Genomic DNA, 21,777 nt, shown 5'->3' with positions numbered 1-21,777 from the left:
AAGGAAGATGATGGCACCCTGGAATGGGGATTGGGGGGGGGGGGGTTGCTTTAAAAAAAGTCCTTGCATTAAGCAGGTGCCCTGTTCTGTTTTACAGATACTAATCAGTACCTGGTGGTGCGTAATCATCATTTTTAAGGTTAGTTACAGGTGTGTGTAATCTGAAGAAATCATATGAAAAGCTTTAATGGGTTGCTGTGAGCATACATGGGTTTAATGCTGTGACTTCGTCGAGACAAAAGAACCAGACAAATCTGTAAGGAACTAGAAAAATTGGGTAATGGTTCAGGTGGCAGCAAATAAAAAGTGGGCAAATAGACAGATTAGGCATGACTTTACTTTGCGCTATGATTTTGTGCTTTTGCAATTGGGGTTTGAGGATGTTTGCAGCACACTTGGTTTATTTGTGCTCGAACACATTTTTACCTATACATTTTCTACAACTTTTAGTCATTACAGGCCGAAGATCTTCTTTCCTTTGGTGAAACAATTTCCCCACTATCATAAAACAAACCTTTGTGGAATTCCGCTGCATTGACTCCATTCACTAAATGGTCTTACCAGGCAGAATGATGCCGGACGCCAGACACTCCATGACTCTCCGTAATGCTTCCCCGGCACCCAGCGGCCTGTTACAAGTCCCTATTGCTTTTTCACATATGAGTTCTAGGGGCTGAGAGAAAGAAGAGTTAGAATTTGAGTCTATTCAAACAATATCCGTAGTTATTACACTTAGAACTGGTTATTTCAAACAGCATAGGACATTTATTTGTTTGGTTTTTCAGCATCCACCCAACCATTGTCATTAAGAAAATGGCCATCTGAGCATTAAACAAACCCTATGCAAGGCATCCCACCACATTTCACACTCACCCATCCTTTCAGCCGGGCCCAGGTGGGAACTCTGTTGCACAAATCTCGTAGAATACGCAGCACAATTACACAAGATTTTAATCCGTTTGCTCTCGCCTGGAATAGACAAAATGGTTCCAATTCTGCTTTTGTTGCTCTCTCGCTCTCTCTCTTTACCCCCAACCTACGGAGCCCTCATACAGATTCTTTAAATATGATTACTGAGTAGTAGATGATTAAATTCATGCAAAGAAAAACTACAGAGTGACAAAACATTCATGTTTAGAAAGGTCAGGTTTTAAACTGAAAAGCTTCACGTAAAGATTGCTTTTGTAGCCTCATGATAATGATATACCAGCTAACACCGCTAAACCTATAAAAAAAAAATAACAAAAATATCTGGACAGCATCAGTGCCACCTGCAGGCAGGAGGCCAACATAGCAGGGGTGCCAAAAGCTTTCCATGTAAGAGGTGCAAAATTCTGATTAATAGAAAGTTTCTCAGCTGTATGCCTTCAACACCATGAACAATCATTAGCTGGCAAACATCAAGCAATCTCCATCAGTTGCCAAATAGATGGCACTGCTGCTAGGCAAGCATGAGTTTTTTTGTTTTGTTTTTTGATTTTTTTTAAGTAAATAAAGAATTGTAAACTACTCAGGTATATTATGACAGATTACAGTGCATGAATACATGAGATCAAAGAAATCAAATGAAAAACCTCATAAGGCTACAATAACAATAAGGTAAGAACAAATAGCCAACCTGAAACCATTTGGCATGTCGCAGAGACGCCAAGGCGTTCAGGCATTTCTGCCTGTCCAATAAGTCCGGAGGATCTTTCATCGCAACAATTTCTACTGATAAGATGGGATAAAAAAAAAAAGACAGATACAATTTGACCAAGGGGATTCTGTCACAGGAAGAGTATGGCAGCATCTGAACAAGCTAATAAGACTCCCAGAGAAACTGAATGGTTCACAAAGTGCACGGCGGTTATATTATCCAAAAGGCCATTCAAGTAGTAATGTGCAACACAAAGCAAAAGGAGGCATTCACTTCCAGTTTACAAATCAATAACAGCTATGTACCATCTGGGATCTTATTAAAAATGCACAACATATTTTCAGAACATTAAAAATAGGCATATAGCACTTCCTGACCCTCCTTGAACCGATCATTGTAATTTTTGTATCTCCGGTCCAACTTTTGCTGTCCAGAGGCAGGATTTTGGTTTTGCATGTGACCATTAATTAAAAAGCATCCCAAAGTAAGCAGAGATGTAAAATGATTTTTGTATATTGTGCTGTTTAAATAGTTATGGTTCAACAAAAAGTGTAAATGGGGCTCTTTATAGGCGCATGCACATATATCTTAACATCTATAACCTAAATATATATTTATATATATGAAATATATATTTTTCCTACAGCTATGTTGAAATGAAAGCTATAAATCCAAATGGTAAAGGTTACAGGCTTGAATCTTTTTAGTCAATCAATTCTTCATCTTCAGTGTATTTCATTGAAATGTTTTATCTATCACAGTGTGAGCATTCATAGCTATCACAAAGCAATATATCAAAGGTATATATTAATAAACCATAGAATTCTGTTTAGGATCATGTTTATTTACCATTGGGTACATGACTTTTGGTCCTGGGTCATATTTATTAAATTTTTTGCCATATCCTGGGGGATATTTACCTTTCATTTATTGTGAAGATGCAACATGGAATGAGAAGATTCTTTGCAAAGTAACATTCTCATCATAGTTGTCACTGGAAAAGGCAACTTTTTTCTGTGCCTTTTGACAAATACAAATTGTAAGGTTTTACGTAATTTGCTTGTGGTGGGAAAGGAGTTAAAAAAAATTCCCAAGGATTTGACACTCCAGCCTTGGAGTTTCTGTAGAACAGCCTTTCTCTACCTTTTTAACATGAGGGAAACCTTTACTGTAATTACTATATCCACAGATGACAGTATATTAGCAGGGTGGTCAATGGCTTACATTGCTGGCCAGTGGGAGTACGTAACCCTTAAAGATAGCCAAAAAGATCATAGGCGTATGTTACATGGACATGGGATTTACAAATAATTATTTGCTCAAGGAACCCCTAGAAACTTTGGGAGCACCCTAGGGTTTCACAGAACCCTGGCTGGGAAACAGTGGTCTAGAGGTGTTCGTAAGGGTTCCTTGAACTGTGGCTGATTGATCTCCTGCCTGAACACATATGAGGCCACCACCAATTGGCAAAGCTAGCCACAAGACAACAATGATCTTGATATCTGCTTGTAAGGGTTGCACTCTTCTTAAGGACCACCATCATTATTGGGCTTTTGTGCCTTTGACTCCTGTATAAGAGTTCTCCAGGCCCTTAAAATTGTGTGGGTTTCTCTGCAGCTTGAACAAGGCTGTCCTAAAAGCATATGTTTTTGTTCATTTTTCCATTACATTAAGATGACTGCATCAATGATGGCATTTCCTACTGACTTGTTGTACTATCTTCCTCCCTCCAGACCAACTGAGTAGTCACACATGATACCAAAAGGTACCTGTAGACTGTAGGACAACCATGTCTGCAGCTCATTCCCAAAAGTAAATGTTCAACAATTCAAACAACTCACATTTAGCCTAAATTAATAAAGGGAATCTGCCAAGTAATGTCACCAGAATATCTGAAAAAGAAGAATTTGTAAACTTTCTGGAAAATACCTTCATGATAGCCAATGGGAAGCAACCCTGTAAACTGGAGATTGTTTCCTGTCCTGGTCTAAAGATAAAACTTGATAGTATTATTTTTAGACTGTGTCTTAAGCTACGTACACACGTCAGATTTTTATCGCCCGATAATCGGCATCGGCCAATTATCGGGCGAAAATCTGCCGTGTGTACAGTCGGTGTCGTCCATCGTCCGGACGACCGACCTGCCGGATCCACGGACGATGGACAACAGCCGATCCTAATGAAAGGGAAGGGGAGAGCGCGCAGCAGGGTGCCGCTCCGTCGCTCTCTCCCTCCCCTCTCCATAGAGCATGAACCGTGCTGTATGTACAACACCGTTCATGCATCGTGCAGTCCCTTGTCGTTGGAAAGGATCGTGAAAGATCCTTTCCAACGACAAAAATTGCACGTGTGTACGCAGCTTTAGAGATTTCACTCCCTGTTATTCAGAAGCCTTTAGATGTACATTACCTTGATAAAATGTATATGTAGATTAAAAAGTAATCAAATTTGGTTGGTATTTGTCTATTTTCATGTTAGGTTATTTTTAAACCCGGACGTCTGTGAATTTGGCTATTCTCATCTCATAATCTAGCTCACAGTGTGATAGCTAAAACATCAAAATGAATTCCTCCCTCGTAAAAATGATCAAATGCTAAAATAATCTTACTTTAATATTGCATTGTTTGAAAAATCTGGGTATATTCAGCCTAAAATATTTCTTTTATTTTCTTCTTCATCTTTATAAATAATGTTCACACTTTGCCCCAGATTCCAATCAGAAGCGCTACAGCCTATTTTCCGTCCTGTCGAACTCTGCAGCAGATGTTTTCATTGCATTTTTTCTCGCTGTCACATTGACGTCATAAAGCTCAAATTGTATAGCCTTTGTCTCTTTAAAGGACATCTAAAAATTGTTTAAAGGTGCAGTCCCATATTAAGAACATACAATCTGTGCAGGGATAAAAATGCAGGCACTAGAGTAAAGGCCTGTGTTGACGGGCTTTTGTTCATGCCAGAACGGCTTCTCCTCCCATATAAGACAAAAGGAATGAAAAAAGCAGCTTGAAGCAGATCAGTTGTCAGTCTTATGCACCAGTCAATGATTTCTGTAAGATCTCAGTGTGTCAAATTGTCAAACGGATGCCATGTCTGCCATCGACACAAGGCTCCAGGCTACCCATGGACATCAGATAGCAGTATGAAGGATTGGGTCAAGTTCAACCTACCATTTGTTCATCTATGAAATGTAAAAGCTTTTTGTAGATTTTTGCTGGCAAAAAAAACAAAAAACAAGCCTGGCTGGAATTTTAAGCCAACAAGCTTCAACTATGCCTACGTTACCATCTTCAGATAACCAAAGTACACATAAAAAAAATACTTGTACCTAAAAGAAACATTTCATTTTTATTATGGTATTATCATCTATTGTATTGTGAAAGATTGATCCTTTCATTACCATTGATAAAAAAAAATGTTACAGTTTATGGAAAGGGCTTTACACGAAAGGTCATGAGTAGAAAAGATCTTTCACAAGTCTATTGTCCATGGCCAGCCTAAAGAAGATCAAGCAAAAATCTATAAGCTGTAGTGTCAGAATAGGGGATATAGAGCAATAAATGCCAACTGCCTGAAGCAAAAAAGAATCAAAGTTATTAAATTACACTTATGAAGAGATGAACAGATTTTTTTTTTAATGTATTTTGCTTTGAGCTGAAAGCACGCATCTTTATATTCAATCGGAATGGTATTTCTAGATAGCACCCTACTGAGTGATATGTGTAGGAAGGACGATGGTAATTTTTTTATTCAAACATCCCCTTTCAGAAAAAAAAAATGTTAATTTGAACCTAAAATGTAAAATAAAAAATTAGAATCTAAAAATGCTGTTGTGTAGAATAAATATTCATTGTCCAGATGTTATGTGTATATTCATTTATACTGCAAAGGTGCTCTCTATACTCATTGTGCAGTAAATAACAGAAGCAGCAAAATTACAGAAATATTGCTCCTTGTCCTTTCGGAGGTCTTTGATGGGGGTATTTGGACCTACATTGAGTATTTGTAAAGGAACAGATGAATAATGAACCCCTCAGTTCATCATCTAATATATAACAAATGGCAAGCTGGCTGCTATTTCATCCCTTTTTTTTCATCACATTTAATTTTAATCATGTGTGCCTGTTCACAGTAAGTATGCATTTATTGATCTTTTGTATATAGATTGATGCCATTCATTCTAAATGCGGCCACAATGCGGGTCCTTCACTACTTTTTGCAACCTCAACATCACGACTGATTTAAGTGAAGAAGAGGAGGTTAGGGACAGACCATTAGCTATGTATTTGTCTTTGCAACTCTTTGCAGTCTTTGCAAAAGCCCTGGTGTACAGAAAAAAGTACATAAAATCTAACACAAAAAAGTGCCCTAGGGTGCTTTTTGGTCCTACTAAAGAAAAAGGAAGGGCCTCCTGTCCCTGATCCCCATGGTGCATAAACCAAAAAGGACCTAACACAGATAGAACCCGGTCCTCTTGGGCTAGCCATAACCAGCTCACCAAGTACTAGGATGGGAGTTCCCCCGAAAGAAGACTCACTATTAGAGAGCAACTAACCTTAAGGCCAAGAAGCTCCCCCACAAATGTCATGGAAGGCCCTGAAGGTTCCTGCACCTTCAGTTCAAATATGAACACACAAGTAACATAAAAAAACTTTACTTAAAAATAAAACTTTGTTTAGGAAAGTAAAGAATAAAAAAGTTGGGACTGCACCTTTAAAATAGGAGAATTTTATGCGTAGCTTGCAAAACATGGGAGAGAGCGGATTCATTTCAATGTGAACATCTGCTTTAAGTTCACAAATAAATTGAAAAGTACTACAGTAAATGAGTGGTTATGAAGAACTGAAAACACAGACTGAAAGGCTGCAGAAAGTGCTAGTTGTCTAAAAGTCAACAATTGATTGTGTAAGAGCATTTATTGGCTCATAGGCTGATCGATCAAGTCAGTTCTTATGGTAACAATGGCTTGAAGATACCCAAAGTGACACTGGGAGCTGCCGAGTTAGACAATGGTCATACTATCTTCTCCTCTGAATGGACAGCAAGATTTGAGCTTATTATGGAGATAGCAGAAGTGAAAATACAGGCCAGCTTAGATACTGAACATATAGAGACAGAGTGGACCTTTTAAATATGGCAATGTTTGTGTACCCTCACATGAGTATCGATAAATTGGGATAAGACATTCGGAAGGTTTATTTTCGAAACTAAATATCTAAGCCTAAACTAAAAGAAAGCCTGGCTTTCCGAAAATCCATAAATACAAATACAGCGACTTGCAACATTAGGTAAATGAGGCAATCAAATCGAAAATGTGTGGCAATTGCACACTGAAAGAATAATCTTAGCGGGTTGTAACCCTACAATGGTATTTTGTAATAATTAATAACAAACCCAGGGAGTTTGAAGACTATCTATGAAAAAGGGCAGTGGTCTGTAAACTGTTGACTAACGGCCCATTTTGCTAATCGGGGATTGACTAAATATGTCCTATTCCCATCTTTATTCCTGTGCAAACACTATATAATATTGCTATGAATAAAATACTTCATGGGAGGGCCAACAAACACCACAGAAACATGACTGGCAAGTCCTATGACAGCACACGTTTGCCTCAACAAACCACAACCCTGACAAATAAGTCACAATCCATGCTTTGCCTCCCAGTGTACTGCGGTGGGCATCTGTGTGCATGTATGTACTATACTAGCAGTATTGTCTTGCAGCCAGTCAGCATCTGTGTACAAAACCCTATCAAAAGTACAGATGAAAGGATCATGGGGTGAGGGCAAGAAGAAAGAGACTTGCATCAGACTATCTTGTACATTAACATCATTAGAATGAAGTGTCTTCATGCTCTGCTTGGAAGCCAAGTCCAGACATATTTCCACAAGAGTTTCAATTTTGAAATTAAGTTTTTTCATGTTCTGGGACCAACTGGGCATACTTAGAACCGATGGCTCAATTCACATGGATGGTCTGTGCGCATTACCTGAAGGCTGCCATGCTAGTTTAAAATGAGCAAGCATCCAGGGTAGTTTGGATAGATGGTTGGTTGTTAAAATGAACACGAATCCAGGTAGTATGGATGGGTGTTTGGTAATCGAAATGAACAAGCATACAAGTAGTTTGCATGGGTGGTTGGTCATCAAAATGTAAGAACATCCAGAGTAGTTTGGATGGGTGGTTAGACATCAAACGCCTCTATTCCTTAGCTGTCCGCTTTCCTTTTCTAAGGCTTTGTGAATTGAGCCTATTTTTTGTCAAGTACCTTAGCTATTTTTAGCTATTTCTATTGTACATCAGGAGTTCATGTAAATGTTTTTAAATCTAATCCAGCCATATATTACATAAATTATCAATTATGTATTACTTTCCCTATCTTGCCAAAGGAAATACCTATGCAGCTTCATGGAAGTGCCTGCCGGCTCCTCAGTGAGCGCCCGAGTTCTATATTTATTTGTCTAGCCTGCACATAAGATGCACAGAAGGTCCCCTCTCATAAAAAAGCAATCACCAGCAGAATATTTAAATAATGAGGTCAGCTCATGAAGACACAAGCATCATTCTGACTGCATGAAATACACACAGGACAAGTCCACTGCACCTTGGCTGCTCGGTGTTGTTAGGATATAGATTAGCATAGTCAAAAACCATACCTCAGGAAATATTGGTCAGTTATACCCTTATCATGATGGAAGCGTGATTTAAACAGTTGTAGAACATAAGGGAATACAGATACAACACATGAACAATAGATTAAAAAGCAAAATAAAATAAAAAACTACAATGACACTAGCAATATGTTTATTTGACTGATTATTATAGATCAAGTGGTAAATATTCATTGCATTTAAAGGACCAATAAATCTAAAAAAGCATGTAGGTACATACAAAGGTGCCCTGCCTAGTTTTCATCTGTAGACTACACAATACCTTCCCTTACTGGTATGGAGATGAGAGAGAATAGATCACAGTGAAAAACCAGGCAGAATAAAACTCTGCTTGGAATTTCATTGCAGCAGGGGTATTAACAATATTTCTTTCTTTTTATTTTACATGTCTAACCGAAACCAATTGTGTGTCTATCTACTTTTGTATTTTATTATTTTCTTTTTTAAACAACAATAAAAGGTCCATGTATAAAGCGGGGAATCTGACTGAATATCACAGAAACATTCTCTGGTGGAGAGTTTTCAAAGTCCATGTGTTTCAATGGCAGTAACTGATCTTCCACCAGGGAATCTTCAATGCTCTACAAATGGACCTCTATGTGAGGGAAAGAATTTTCAATATTCTGTCTAGGAGGTAACCAGAGAAGACAGAAAATGGGGGACAATCAAAAAGCAATGAAACACATTTTAGGTTACAGCAAGGCTTTAAACCTGTCAGGGTTGCATTGTAGAAGACTAGGCACCATAGGGCGACTGCTGTATTCAATATCAGAAGCAGCAGGTTTAGAGATTGCAAACTTTTTGTTATTGCTGTCTGTGTGCCTGTGACAAAGCATCATCCTCATTTGCAATTGACTGAGGAAATAGGTTTACCAAAAATCACCTATTTTTTAGGTTTAATGGCCCAATAAATGCATGTAGGTACTCCATTTAAAAGAAAACTTTTTTTTTTAAGCTGTACTTCAGCAATAGTACCACAATGCTACTCAAAACGGTGGCTACAGAAATATGCATTATGAATGTTAACAGCATTTCAAAAACCTCATATTCTGTGATGTGGTTTACAAATTTGCACTTCACAAAAGAAAAAAAGTATGAAACAAAAATGAAAAAATGGAAGGAGGGGAGTCTGTTCATGTGAGTTGTCAACGACCATCCTCGCCTGCAATCACAGTTCTATCTGCAGAATTGAGCAGAAAAAAACTGGGACACAATGTGTTTCACACCATGACCTATGCTATAAAATTTTGGTGTAAAGTAATGTCTGATGAGGTTCCATGAGCCTCTATGCATAGGTAATTTTTTGAAGTCTGTGTACCAGTTGGAGAAATTCTGCTTCACTGGCTGCCCTGGAGCAGCAACAAGAAGTTAGGAGAAATCTCCAAAAGTGAGAAGAGTGTCTTTCTTGACAACTGTCCCCAAAACAGGCTTCAACATTGGACTTCTTCGTCCGTCTTCGGAGTTGGGGGGTTCAGGGACACATTTTGGATTTCCCCTTATGTTTTGTATTAATGAAAACACAAGGGTAACTCTCCCAAATAAGTGACACAGACAGCATTAAAAATGTAACTATCAAAAAAAAAAAAAAAAAAAAAATTAAAAACCCTAACCTACCAAATAAACACAGATGAATAAGGAAAACCTAAAGCTGATATCTTCCATGCACTATTTTGTTTCTTGTACTTTGCCTTGAACCTTCATCATATAGTACATCTAGAGTACTAACAGCAGCCCTGGCTGATATTTGCACACCCCATGGTATGCAAAAATCAATGCAAACAGAAGTACAAGAAACAAATTGAAGATGCATTTGTACTGAAAACTTTACCTATACCAGAGTACTGACATCCATGATTGCCAAAAGAAAGTGGCTTGTGCATTTTATCACAACCAGCATGTTCTGTGTAATATCTGCATTCCCCCGGTAATGTATACAACATCTATACCATTACCGATAGTCGTATTTGAAGAATGGAAGAATGTAAACAATGAACTTCTTTCGATAGCTAGGATTCTTTCCAGATGGTCCCAATGGCTTATAAACTGACCAACATTTGACACTGTATAGCTGATGTTTGTGGGAAGGACAGAAAATAGAGGGTGGGCTAGAGATGGGAGGAGCGACAGGGAGTCCATCTTGCCCAGGTGGGCTGGCTGCCTCAGTTGACATGACAGAGTGTGGCCTGTTGGTCAAAGGTCTGACATAGGTCCAGTGTTGCTTGGCAAGTTTCTAGGGACAGGCTTGGGAAGCTGAAGCAAATATTACAGACCATAAAATGAAGAAGGGAAGGAGAAAAAAACAAGAGAAATAAAAATAAAGAAAATCATGACCACATTAGTATTTATGAATTACCCAACCTCATAGCTGCTGCACGTACTGTTAACATTTCTTGAAAAAAAAAAAAGAACACATTAAAGCACACGTTATTTGGGTAACAGGAAATGCATTTGCCGTAACATGAGGTGTTCACACAGGAAGCAGCCTGTAGCCTAATTTTTAAGGTAATATTGGTTCAGGGACAGCACTGAGGTTGTGTAACAGAATCTGTTCAATACCAACAAATGAGAGACTTTAACATATGACAACATATGTAACATTTACTATTTTCTACCTAGAGAATTTTTTAATGCACATTTTAGTATCTGTGAGCAGATGAGAAAATACAGACACTAGCCATCAAAGAAATGATGCATCTCAAAGTGGTTTCTCAATACAGGAAGGAAGAAATCCCAAATACCTCCACCTGCTTTGTTCTCCTCTTCTCGGAATAGCGGGGACGTCAATATAACTTTTAAGGTTAACTTAGGTTCCTTTGAATTTTGTATTATTATTGATGCATCTTCTGTGCATTGTGCCACGTGATACGCTTCTTCTGTAAGTTTCTAAAGGGTTTAAGAAGTCAGTATAATGTTAGAATTTAGAATTCAGTGAGATTTGTGTTAGTTTTGAAATATTAGAAACAATGTATCTAAAGCTAGTAAAGTACTTTCTTGTATTAAAAGAGGAATAGACTGCAGAGATGGAGACATAATCCTGCCCATGTACAAAGCATTGGTCAGACCACATCTGGAATATGCAGTCCAGTTTTGGGCACCAGTTCACAAAAAGGACATTGTGGAATTGGAGAGAGTGCAGAGAAGGGCAACTAAACTAATAAAAGGAATGGAGGAGCTCAGCTATGAGGAGAGATTAGCTGAACAGAATCTATTCTCCCTTGAGAAGAGACGTATAAGGGGAGATATGATCACCCTGTATAAATATATAAATGTTCCATATAGAGAACTCTTTTCCCCATTATTCACTTTAAGATCATTACAAAGCAGACTCTGAGTCTGGAGGAAAAGAAGTTTAAGCTCAGGATAAGGAAGGGATTCTTCACTGTAAGGTGAAAATGTGGAATAGTCTCCCTCAGGAAGTAGTTTCAGCAACTACTATAGATGGCTTTAGGAAAAAGTTGGATGTTTTTCTAGAAGTACAGAATATAAATGGGTATTAAGGATTTAAAGTAAAGATAACAGAGACTGTTGATACAGAGAACATCTGATTGCCTCATGGAATCAGGAAGGATTTTTTTTCCCTGTTATAGCAAATTGTACCAGGAACATTTGCCTAATTTATTAAAGCTCTACCCATGATTTACTCATGATTTTTGAGAGCTTTAATATACCAGGCTCATAGGGTGAAATGCAAAGACCTCAGATATTGCATAGAGAGCAATATCTGATGTTCCCTCTCCAGCCTTGATAAAAGAGCTTTGATAAATTAGGCCCCATATAAAGTGCAGTGATAAGCCCTGCACCGCACAGTGGGAATGATACCTAACACGTGATCCTGTAAAATTACAAAACACACCACTCAACATCATGAGAGCTTTCACTTTACCTTAAGAGCTTCCCATTTTACAGTAATCATACCACAATGTAAATAAGGGATAAAAAAACTGAATCGTTTTATTAGTTATTTACAGCCAATTGGGGATACTGTAAGCAATGAAATTGGTAAATATATATTGCACATTATACCACCTTTGATGCATACATAGGAAGCAAAGTGTTAAGAACACATTTGCACCTCACCTGAATTTGCAGTGGAAGGTTTTCTGTGACTGTGGCTAACAAGCTCTCTGTTGGTTTCTCCTTACACAAGAGAACCAGTTCCAGATCCATATCTTCTTTAATGAGTAAGCCTTTGGCAACCAGGCCAATTCTCATGACTCCACACAGCACCCGGCCACTGTCGTCCCTTGAAAAAAGAAAAAAAAAAAATGTGTTATTTAAAGAATTTCGAAGTCATCTTCAGAAATTAAACATCCCTCTCGTTCCTGAAATAATGCTTTTGCAGACAGAACTATAAAACAATACAATATCTAAAAATAACTTTGTATAGTCTGCAGGATTCAAATTCCATTCTGTTAAAAGCTTGGAAATAAAGTCTGTTCAAATCATACAAAGCATACATTGACAAAATTCATGACCATTGGGTCGAGAGACGGAGGCATATATTGAATTTCTTGTAAAAGTAAAGCTCTGTCACAGGTGCTTCTTCTTCCTGACCCTTCCCTATGGATAATGGGGCTAGTTATCACATCAAAAGTGAAAATGTGGAGGTTGTCGATGGAATGTGCAGGGCCAAGTTCCATTTTAATTGGAAAGATCAAGGTGCACATATCCTCAAGCCTACTTATTTTAAAAGCAATTGGGAAGGTGCTCATAAAAGTAATCTCAGCAACTTTTCACAATAATCACATTTAGTATTGTTCAGAATTATGATAGGTTTACTATTAGAAGAGTGGGGGTACCGATGAGTACCCAAGGGTAAAAAAAGATGGAGATGTTGCACTGAAATAATGCAAAAAGATTGGTTTGGCCCACTCAGCTGAGAAGAAGCAATCTATGGAATCAGATAAGCATTTATGGTGCACAGAGATCCATTCACTAGAGTCCAATTATGGTAATGGCCTAGAGGTTCCCATTTAAAAAAAAAAAGTAAAAGGTGCTTTTAGAAGAAGCCAGCAAGATTTAAAAATTGCACGAGGCTTAAATAATGATTCTTATCCCTGTGTCAATTGAGCCTAAACCTGTGGAAGGATCAAGTGATTCCATCTGGCTCCCAGTGACTGTAATCTTGCTAGCCCCTTGTAATGCAGCTCTGGTTCTTAAGAAGTTATCATTTACAGATTTGGCAGCAAGTGGCAGCAAGCGGTGCTGTACTGTTCACTGCATTGCCCACTCATTCTCCATTGGGCTGCTGTGAGTAGAGCTTACAGATAGCATCTCCCACAAGGAAGAAGTTCACTGGCATGAGGAAGCAGTAACTGGACAGCAACTTCATCTCCAGACTGGTAGACCTAATATAATGTTGCTTTAATCTTCCCATCTGGAAAAAAAAACTCCCTGAAAATATAGGACAGTTGCTCCTCACTTAACAACCAGGTTCCGTTGCAAACGACCTGTTTGTAAAGCGAATTGGTCACTAAGGAAGGAGCATAGTAAGGAGCATGTCTGAAGTTGTGTGCATGCAGCATTCATCAGCTGGAGATTCACAGCCTGCAGACCCGTGTTGGAAGAATCCCTTCTCAGGACAGAGGATGGAGCCGGGAAGAATGAAGGGGAGAAGCCGCACTGCTGTAGAGTGTATCCATCAAAAAGCCAGCCGTAAATGTGTGTTGTCATTAAGCAGCCATTCTATAAGTGAGGAACCCCAGGGTTGCTCCACAGCTTTCTAGGGGGTTCCTTGAACTGCAGTTGATTTGGTGAAGCTTGTATTGTTCTGGGGCCAAAGCCGGCTGCATGTCTCCAATAATGTTTTTAAATGTCTATAGAATTGGTATTGCAACCACCACTGCAAAAGGGGACATCCCTTCCACTGGCCACCAATTTAGGCAGCTTTCTTGCCACTGTCTCCTAATATATTAGTTTCATTAGGGGTTCTCTCCAGACCTAAATTTTAAGTGTTCCTAGGAAGTACAAAGATTGTGAAAGGCTGCACAAGCAATTACAAACACAGAAACGTTAGCATAGCAAGACTTACAATAGCTGTAAAGCTGGGGTTGAATACCAATTTATATAAAAGGCTGGGCAAGGAGATCAGATTGACATCTAGCAACATAAAATGTGATGCAAAATAGTTTGGTGTTCTAATATTATAAAAAATAGCTTGCTTTTCAGAAAAAAAGGGTGACCTTCAGAAGGTTAAAATCAGAATGTGATTTGAAAATGTACTAAAGTAATAAAAATATCAGCTATATCCAGGCAATTCAGCCATTTAAGATCTTCAAACATCCCATCCTAGATATTTTTGGACTCAATAAACACATTGTATTTGTAGTGATGTTAAAATCAAGGGGATGCAAGTTTTCATTGAAATTACAGACAAAATAAGGAGTGGTAAAAGCAAACCTGTAAACAATAAGGCAATATTATTAATTTCATGTTGAGAAATTGCAGTGGGTTTCAGAATCCCACTGGGATGATCATTGTACCTGAGCTAGGAATAATAGGCTTCTCACAGTGGTGGATAGTGCTTAGCCTGCAGGAATCAGTACGTGAGCTTGTTTCTAAGTACGGCGAGAGGGGGGGAAAAAAATGGCTCGCATCTGCTGCGTCAGCATCCTCCGCTTCATTTAGACAACGCTGATGTGGGACACGCAACTGGCCATAATACAATTTATTTAGGAATGCAAAATAAACACAAAAAAGTAATACCCTGAAGTAGTGAACAACTGGGCAGGAATTAAAATTCATAATTTAATCCTGTTCCAGTTATAATAAAAATCATCACTCAGCAACCAGGAATGCAACAAGCATATAGAAAACATGTGACCTTCATACACTAACAGGCTTAAATATTCAAAAAAAAAAAAAAAGCAAAGAATAAGACCAAGTCATTTTCTAAAGTGTGCTTTTATATTTAAGGTGGAATAAACCTGCACAACTCACCTTTCTGTGCTCCATTGCAGGCCGCCATCTTCCTTCTCTTCTTCTGCCTAAGGACCCAAAGGTCATAACTACTGCATAGCATAGGCAAGTGGGAGCTTATTCATTCCTAGCACATGCAAGGGAAGCCAAGTTCCCCTGGCAAACAAAGCTGATGCTGCGCATGTGTAGCTCAACTTTGTCACCCGATACTTGGAACGATCAGGCGGGTAAAACAGATTATTGCATATAGAACTTCTGCCCCTTTCTGCAATAATGACCTGCCTGATCGACCTTAAAAAGTAGAACCCAAGGGATATTCATCTGTCCCAGTTTCATTGAAGATGCTGCCATCTAATTTTTTTTCCTATCTTCTGCATTCTGATATGGGCCGGGCTGGAATGACATAACAGGGGAAGGCAAGAAGTCTGGCAACCAACTTGCACAGCACATTGAATGTTGACAGATGGGTGGCAATCAGGCTGGTAGGAATACTTAATACAGAAGGGACATTGCATGTCCCTTTTTGCAAAAAAAAAACCCAGCCTAATAGCAAATTGGAACATTGGTTCCACTTTAAGATAGCACCATGTCATGTGATGTCTCAATGATAGCCAAAGATCCCTTGAAGAAGCTCACAATCTAATGCCCCAATTTTGTCCCAATGGCCAGTTGTGTTGGAAAGCCAATTAAACTACCAGTCTGTTTTGGTTTGAAATATTATTAATCCAATAGCTATAGATGACACCTTCCAATGATTCCCCCTATATTTGACCAAAATTATCCCAAAATCCTACAATACATTCCTTTGGCAGCACTTTTAAAAAGGCATTTGATATTTTCTAAATAGGTATTCATGGTTTATAACCAAATTCCCACGTGTGACTAGAAATTCGCTATATTTGACAGTTCAATATAAAATAAAATCTCACGGTATAAATAGCATATCAAACTGGATTACATATTTATTAAACTTATTTAAATTTACAGTTCATGGAGGAAAAGGAGCACCTGGAATGCATTTCCCCTTCTGTATTCTTTGCATTACTGAAATTCAAAACAATGTACTATGCATCGACCAACATATGGAAATAGTTTTATTTTCTTGGATGTCAATGCAATCAATAAAATATCTTTTGTTGACCCCTTCTTGGAGGGTTAAACTGAACATTTCCTGGTACTGAGTGCAGTGGCAGTCCCTGGAGATATCAATTATACATGCTAGATAAGAAGGGATGGCTCTATTCTGCAGTAATGAAGACCCAGTCTATTTTTTGCTGTTCCCTCAGTCATACTGGGACATGAAATATATGCCCTGATTTTCCACTAGATAAAGTCAGTTGTTGAACTGTATTTCTTTGCAGGAACTCAACCTCCACAGGTCTATTTCACTTGACCCGAGAGGAGCTTAAAAGATTGATTATCAAGTCCTTAGGTTGCCGAACAACATCTCCAATTTGGCATTTGGAACATGTGGCATGCATCCAAAAAATGTCAGTAGTTCTTGAGAATCTGACACCAGGATCAGTGTAGAGCGATACTACTTTCAAACTGGCCTACAAACATGTGCAAGCCCCAGTACAATAAAGGCATTCTTCCATCATCTCTACCAAGTCACCTTTGCTGTCATGGAGCAGATTATTCATTTAAAAAATGTGCAGCTGGGATTCTTGCACCCTTGTGGCATGGCCTGGTTAATATCCTTTGTCTCTGTCTTTAGAATTACATTGTGTACAACTTCTCAATAACATATGAAAATTGATGGTAATTTGATAAAGTGATCTGCAAATAAATATTAATGGTATCACTGCTTGTGGATAAAATCTTGTTATATGTAAAATGGTCACAAAAATGGGTCATTTTGAAGATATGAAAAAAAAAAACAGTGGGAAGCTAGTTCAGAACATCTAGAAATAGGTAAAGGCAGCTCAAGTCATTTACAAAGTTTGACTTTCGCATAAAAAACTGAAGTTGGTTAACTTTTTTCTGTCTCCCTTTGGCCCTTTAAAGCAGAACTAAAGCTCTACTTTTAGGAATTTTGGATCAGACAGGGCATTATTGCAGACAGGTGATATCCCTCCTGCAATAACCATTCTTACCTACCGGAACTGTAAAAAAAACCTGAGAATGCGCAGCTCACCGTTGGTTGCCAGGATACCCAGTTATCCCAGCTTTTGCCGGGACTGAGCGAATTCCTGAGACTGCATGGGGGTTATTTCAACCCGGCCAAGCAAATCAGGATGGCTTAAAAGAAGAGAAGAAGGGTATGCCCTGTGTCGAAATGGGGAGAGGTGAGTACAGTGGGGTTTAGTTCTGCTTTAAAGTGTTCCTTTTGGAAATTTTCATCTTCATATTGTGCTCTAGGCCAGCAGTTGCCAGTGCACCCCCCGTGCGGGGTCAGGAGAAGGACTCTGCTGGCGGGGCACACCGGCCAGAGCCCCGGAAAACGTCCCCAGTAACAGGGAACAAGTCCCAGGCGCAGGGAAGTGGGCGGGCTGTGCCCCTGGACACAACCCGCCCACTCTCCCATCGCAGGCTCAGATCTGCGATGGGAGAGTGGGCGGGGTTATGTCATGACAACATCACTAAAGGGAGGTTTCTCCCTCTTTGATTGACACCTGGCTCCCGGCACATGCGCAGTCAGGAGCCGGTGATTTTAGTGGTCCACGGGACCAAAAAGGTTGGCGACCACTGCTCTAGGCAACTGTACAGTTCTGGATACCAATTGTTTTCTGTGCTGGTGAAAATGGTACCAATTTCTTCTAGATAATAAAATAAATTTCCATTTAAAAAAACAAAAAAGAAACATTTGAATAATCCTTAATAATAATGTGTATAAAAATTTGTTGATCATTGTGGTCCCAATTGAAGGTCTGGGCAGCTCTATAATATGAGATGAGAACCTAGAAAACTGTTTTTTTCTGTTGCCTAAGTGTGCTAAAGTTATTTCTTTCTAAAGTTAATTTTGTTTCTTTTAATTATATCCAGAAGGAATTAGTTAAGTTTTCTACAAAGAAAAAAAAACTATTGGAATTTTAATTGGCAACCTACATAGCAATTTGGAAATCAGTATCTTTTTAATACTTTTTATTTTCCTGTGACAGGATGCACTTCAATTAAAGTTTAAGTGAAAAAACAAACAAAAAAAACAAACAAAGAAGTGTAATTAGGCACCATATGGAAAGTAAATGGTTTCTTATTTGTGTTTATATATAGTAACTTGAGGATGTTAGATTAAGAACAATATTGTTTAAATGCCACCATAAGGTTGGGGATGGATATCACTCAAGCTAAGGACAGCAGAATGTCTTCTGCATAGAATAATTTAGAAGAAACACACAGCTTTTATGGATATTTCCTACATTTTTCATATATGCAAGAAATATTACATTTCTTCTATATATCATACATATTTCAAGAAGTATACCTACCTAGCTGGGAGCAAAACCCGTTCAGAAAGAAGTGACAACATTTTAAAAGGAAAATATATTAATGGTTGGAATGATTTATACTCCCTTAACCCCACAGTTAACACCTCCTCTGGAAGTGGATAGATTTCCTGACCTGATTTGAAACAAAAGGAAGCTTTATGACCTCCATCTGGTTGACATATGGAGATCTTTTAATCCAACTCAAAAGAATGACACTAAACGTTATATTTAAAAGCTGCAAAGAAGGCAACCAACCTAGCAAATGTTCCATGTTTCCACTCAAATATTTGTTAAATATGTTAAAAAAAATAAAATAAATAAATTAGTTCTATTATCTTAAGACATTTTTGAGGTCTTTAAAATCAATAAACTGGTACTAAAGATCATTCTAAAATGGTCATACCATTTCTTGCCATCATCAAAACATACTTTACATAATGGGCATGATTTATTAAAGCTCTCCAAGTCTGGAGAGGAAACATTTTCATTAGTAAACCTGGTTGATCCAGCAGGTAATGGATCTGGTCCAAGACTGAAAACATGTGCTAACAAATAGCTAATAACTTAAGAAATCCATTCCAGGTTTGCTGGATCATCCAGCTTGACTGATGAAGGTATCATCTCCAGCCTTGGAGAGCTTTAATTAACCAGGTCCATTGTTCCCATTCTTCTCCAAATGGAAAAGCCCTGGCCCAATTGATCATTTTTTTTAGGGTTACGAAACCTTAAAAACAATATATCATCTATATCTTATCCAGTAGACTTAAAATACACTTCCCCAATCACTGATGGCATTATTTCATTTATTCTTAAAGGTGGAAAGTTAGATCAATTTTGTTACACAACAATTACATCCTTTTTTTGATAAATAGGTTCTGCTTCCCAAATGGTCCTAAATCAAGTAGGTTTTTCCAAGGTCATGGGGTCAAGGACTATTAGGGTCCTAAATTTCTTTATCTTGCTAAATCCAGAAAAATCAAATTCAACCTTCTATCATTAGATACAAAAAAGTTCTGGTGGATGAGACAGACTGGACCTTTATGTAATTGTCTTTTTAGGAACTACATTTTCCTATAACACTTTAAATTGTATTGATGTATGATGACCATTCACTTGGCTTACAATCAATGGATTCCTATTTGAGTCAAAACAATCAAAGGCACACAATGATGGCCACTGATCACTTAAATTAGGTTATTGATTTTGTTTTTTGAAATCAAGGTTTACCAACTTGTAGAATATACACCATGGGCTTGATTTAATAAAGCTCTCCAAGACTGGAGAAGATAGACTATCATGGGAGAACCTGGGTAATTCAACAAACTGGGGGTGCTAATCCAGTGGCCAATGAGAAGAACGTCACTCTTACAGAGTAAAAGATTATTGGTGTCTCCTAAATTGACCTGAGAGGTACAAATTGCTCATTGATAACGGAACCTCTAGCGATCTCTAGAGGAAACCTAGGGTTCAATAGAACAGTGGTTGAGAAACAATGGCCAGTTAGGCAGTAAGGCTAAGTACACATGTGCAATAATTGTTGTTGGAAAAAAATTTTGACAATTCTTTCCAACGACAAATGACAGCATGATGTATGATTAAGCTCTGTACATACAGCACTGTTCTGCTCTATGGAGAGGGGAGGGGGAGAATGACCGAGTGGCACCCCGCCGTGCTTTCTCCCATTCACTTGCATTACAATCGTCCATTGTCCGTGGATCAGCCAGAACGGTCATTTGGACGATGAGCACTGTACACATGCAAGATTCTCATCCTATATCAGCCCTGAGCTGATTATTGGATGAGAACCATTGCACGTATGTACTTAGCTCAAGTCAAAATCTCATGCAAAGCAGTCACTTTATAAAGATTTCAGATTGGATAATATTCAAGTATCTTAGATTGCATTCAATTTTGTAGCAGTTCAAAAGCACAGATGAATTCAAAAAGACGTTAGTAACGAAAGCCTTGTTGACTGTTTAGCATTCATGTTCAACAATAAAGCATGAATCTACTGTAAACTGCAGTATTACTGCCGTCATTACAAAAATACATGCATCATTTTAGAATGAATTCCATTATCTGTTAGAACATTAGGGGCAGAACACCCTATAATACTGATAGGGAACAAACAAAAGAGCAGATGTCTTAATCTCTAATAGTGGATTTTCTTTTGTTACATTTAGATTTTTTATAGATATTTAAATATTTTAATATTCTACATGGTTTTTGTCCAAGGACATGAGAGAGTAAAGCAAAACATGTAGAGGTGTTGGCAAGTCTGATAAGACAAAAACAAAAAATATATCCATTTTCGATTAGGCAGGTCATTGTTCCAAAAAGAATAGATGATGGGTCTTAAAAGCAGAGTCCCCAGAATAAAGGGCAGGGGTGAGAAGGCAGACCTAAACTGAAAAATGTATGCGGTGGATATTTGGTGAATATGGCAGGAGCTCACCAACCAACAATGAGTTTAGTTACACTTTAAGGGAATAAGCACCTTTCGTTGCCAGGATACCTGGTAATCCAGGCTTACTCTGGGCTTGCCGGGACAGAATAAACTCCTGCGTGCCTGTCATGCAGGAATTACACCCATCCTAGTCTGGGCCCATCAAGATGGACAAATGTCGAAAGTAGTAAGTTAGGAAGGAACAAGATGGCAACACCCTGCGAGGGAACAGGGATAGGAGAATATAGTGGGGTTCTGCTTTAAACTCTTCGTTAATATTATATTCATATATATATATATATATATATATATATATAAATATATATATATTATTATAATATATATATTATCAGAATAAATATTCAAATCTAATGCATTGAAAATCAGCCATCACCAATCATAAATCTTACTTGGAGGCATTTTCTTCAGGTTCTTCTTGCTTTTCTTGCTGCTCATTTTCCACAGTATCGCATTTACTGTGTTCATCCATCCAATCGGAGACCTGTTTTAGGGCACATTCCACTGTTGACACCATGTTTTGGACGGCTTCCAGCTCCTCTGGTGATGGGTATATCGTGGAGTGTTTTGCCATGACATGGCGGTCATCGTTAGCAAATGATCGGATGGATCTCTGTAAAAAAAAGGAGAAAACGAGAGAACTCTGAGAACAGTCGG

General features: G+C 38.3%; 1 protein-coding gene across 5 annotated transcripts in view; it reads right to left on the bottom strand.

The window, feature by feature from the left end:
* The window catches only part of STRBP (spermatid perinuclear RNA binding protein), a 108,882-nt gene that overhangs the window by 31,603 nt on the left and 55,502 nt on the right, over positions 1-21,777 (bottom strand). For 4 of the 5 annotated variants that reach the window (XM_072431254.1, XM_072431250.1, XM_072431251.1 and 1 more), the window contains 6 exons: positions 21,513-21,733; positions 12,388-12,553; positions 11,049-11,193; positions 1,619-1,713; positions 874-969; positions 562-673 (listed from right to left, as the gene is read on the bottom strand). In XM_072431254.1, the coding sequence (XP_072287355.1) occupies positions 562-673; positions 874-969; positions 1,619-1,713; positions 11,049-11,193; positions 12,388-12,553; positions 21,513-21,733 (835 nt within the window). The remainder of the gene's footprint in view (positions 1-561; positions 674-873; positions 970-1,618; positions 1,714-11,048; positions 11,194-12,387; positions 12,554-21,512; positions 21,734-21,777) is intronic. The other variant, XM_072431253.1, reaches the window with a different exon arrangement.

Source organism: Pyxicephalus adspersus, chromosome Z (genome assembly GCF_032062135.1).
Source record: "Pyxicephalus adspersus chromosome Z, UCB_Pads_2.0, whole genome shotgun sequence".
Lineage (NCBI taxonomy): Eukaryota > Metazoa > Chordata > Amphibia > Anura > Pyxicephalidae > Pyxicephalus > Pyxicephalus adspersus.
The sequence above is the reverse complement of the archived record's forward strand: the minus strand, read 5'-3'. Positions and strand labels throughout refer to the sequence as shown.